This window comes from Capricornis sumatraensis, chromosome 9 (genome assembly GCF_032405125.1).
Source record: "Capricornis sumatraensis isolate serow.1 chromosome 9, serow.2, whole genome shotgun sequence".
Classification (NCBI taxonomy): Eukaryota; Metazoa; Chordata; class Mammalia; order Artiodactyla; family Bovidae; genus Capricornis; species Capricornis sumatraensis.
The window spans coordinates 5,478,572-5,481,566 of record NC_091077.1 but is presented as its reverse complement, the minus strand read 5'-3'; the positions used below and the strand labels follow the sequence as shown (position 1 = coordinate 5,481,566).

General features: G+C 47.2%; 1 protein-coding gene across 1 annotated transcript; it reads right to left on the bottom strand.

Annotated features, from left to right (window-relative positions):
- Nucleotides 1–214: 214 nt before the first annotated feature.
- LOC138085566 (RNA-binding protein with serine-rich domain 1-like) lies at nt 215–1,036 on the bottom strand. The gene has a single exon (XM_068980021.1). The coding sequence runs from the start codon at nt 1,034–1,036 to the stop codon at nt 215–217; it is 822 nt and encodes a 273-aa protein (XP_068836122.1).
- Between the last annotated feature and the right edge of the window lie 1,959 nt (nt 1,037–2,995).

Sequence of the window (2,995 nt, the reverse complement as noted above, 5' to 3'; positions counted from 1 at the left end):
TCATCTGTGGAATGGGAAAACGAGTTCCCAGGCTGGGCCGGTTGCACCACCTGGCTGGCTCTGCTCCTCCCTGCTGGCGTTGTCATTAAACAGATTCTCAGGAACAAGAACCAGAGTTTTCTAGCCAGAACTGTGGAGGGCATCTTTACAAGCACGTCCCCACACCACTGCAGCGGGAACTCTGCTGCCCTGGGACAAACCTCGGTTGCTGCCTTCAGCTTCTGGAGGAGCTGGAGCTGAAGCGGCTCCGGTGGAGGGGGCGGCGAGGGAAGCGGGGTCGCCAGCGCCTCTGGGACCTGAGCCAAGGGGAAGGCGACCTTCTCCTCCTCTGTGAGGGTGACCCGCACCACCTGGGGGGCAGTGACTGCATTCTTCTGCGAGGGCTGAGTCGCCTGGGGGGTGGCACAGCGGTGGCCCTGATCTCCTGGCCGTCAATTTGTCCTCCATCCATGTACTTCAGCGCCTTCTCAGCCCCGTCTGGAGTCTCGAACTCCACATAAGCATCAGACAGGCCGGGGTGCATCCTCTCTACAGGCATGTCAATCACTCTGACTTTCCCGAAGGTGGAGAATATCTCCCGGATGTGGTCCTTGGTCACGTTCCTGGTGAGTCTCGCGATGTGCAGCTTGGTGGGTTTAGGGGAAGGGCTGTGCCTTCTCCCTTCCTTTTCATCTCTTTCGGGTTGTTTGGAGTGAGACCGCTGTCTCTTGCCTCTTCTAAGCCAAGAAGGCCTCAAAGAGCCGGGGGAGCTGCTGGAGCTGGAGCTGGAGCTGGAGCTGGAGCTGCAGGACGTGCTGGAACGTCCTGAGCGGCTGGATGCTGAAGGTGAGCTGGAGCCGCTGCTGGAGCCCGAGCTGGTGCTACCACTGGACGGAGACCTGGAGCTGCTGCTGCCACTGGAAGCGCTGCTCCACCTTCGAGTTCTAGCCCTGCCACGGTACTTCTCGCGTGACTCCTTGGGGCCGGCTTTATCTCTAGAGTGATCCCTGGACTGCTCATCAGAGTTCTCTCTGCATCTGGTGGGAGAAGGTGCCATCTTCTCTCTATCGTGCTCCTCAGTATCTGGAGAGAAAGAGTTGATGGAGTAAAAAAGGCTTACCAGTGTTCGGTACAATAAAGCACTATAATAATCTAAAAGGCCATCACAGCGGCAGAAGAGAGAAAGAGGGAGATATGAAGGAAGAAAAGTAAGGGGAGAGAAAAACATTAATAGTAACTGATGAAGAGGTTGGGGAAGGCCAAGCTGATGACTTATGGAGCAGAGAACTGAATTTTTAAAAAGAAATAAAAGCAAACAAACCAACCAAGCACTTTGTGGGTAAAACATTTTCCAGAGAGAACTATGCAAACAGCCTGAGCAAATGCTGCTTCTACTTCAGAGTGATTTTATTAAAAAAAAAAAATCTGGCTTATTATCCCGAGAAAGGTTCATACACAAAACTGTACGAAATGTGGAATATTTCTTAATACTAACATCAAAGAAATAACTTTTAATAAGATAATTTATTTTAAGGGCCACTACCTGGTAAAGTAAAGAGATTGAGCAAAAGTAAAAAGCATATACATGAACACTCTCTTGTGGTTTCTACACTCACCAGAAGAGGCTGGCTTGGAAATCTGGTCTATGCAGGTTCCCCCAGTTCCAAGAGCTGTCCTCTGATCACTCCTGAGATGCAGACTTGCTGAGGTCTACTGACTTCTGCCTCTGATTCTCCTTTTATAGGTGAAGAGATTGGACAATCCAATCAGGGGACAACCCAATCCAGAGGACACACCCTCTCTCAGATCAAAGGCATTGGAGAGGTTCCTAAATCTTTATCCACAAACATTAGGAGTTTTAAACACATGAGCCACCCACCTCCTTGCATGACCCTGCAGTAAACTCTCTTTGTTCCAAACTCTGATGCTGTGATATTTTTTGGCCTCACAATGTGTGAAGCACCTGAACTTGCTTTCTGGTTACATTCTTTCCGGAAAAGGAAGATACACGAAGTTGCTAAGGTGTCTAGTGACTTGTAAAGTCACTTCTTCATTTTCTGAATGTTGAGCTTTAAGCCAACTTTTCCACTCTCCTCTTTCACTTTCATCAAGAGGCTTTTTAGTTCCTCTTCACTTTCTGCCATAAGGGTGGTGTCATCTGCATATCTGAGGTTATTGATATTTCTCCCGGCAATCTTGATTCCAGCTTGTGATTCTTCCAGCCCAGTGTTTCTCATGATGTACTCTGCATAGAAGTTAAATAAACAGGGTGACAATATACAGCCTTGATGTACTCCTTTTCCTATTTGGAACCAGTCTGTTGTTCCATGTCCAGTTCTAATTGTTGCTTTCTGACCTGCATACAGGTTTCTCAAGAGGCAGGTCAGGTGGTCTGGTATTCCCATCTCTTTCAGAATTTTCCAGAGTTTATTGTGATCCACACAGTCAAAGGCTTTGGCATAGTCAAGAAAGCAGAAATAGATGTTTTTCTGGAATTCTCTTGCTTTTTCGATGATCCAGTGGATGTTGGCAATTTGATCTCTGGTTCCTCTGCCTTTTCTAAAACCAGCTTGAACATCTGGAAGTTCACCATTCACGTATTGTTTAAGCCTGGCTTGGAGAATTTTGAGCATTACTTTAGTAGCGTGTGAGATGAGTGCAACTGTGCGGTAGTTTGAGCATTTTTGGCATTGCCTTTCTTTGGGATTGGAATGAAAACTGACCTTTTCCAGTCCTGTGGCCACTGCTGTTTTCCAAATTTACTGGCATATTGAGTGCAGCACTTTCACAGCATCATCTTTGAGGATTTGAAACAGCTCAACTGGAATTCCATCACCTCCACTAGCTTTGTTCATAGTGATGCTTTCTAAAGCCCACTTGACTTCACATTCCAGGATGTCTGGCTCTAGGTGAGTGATCACACCGTCATGATTATCTTGGTCATGAAGATCTTTTTTGTACAGTTCTTCTGTGTATTCTTGCCACCTCTTTTTAATATCTTCTGCTTTTGTTAGGT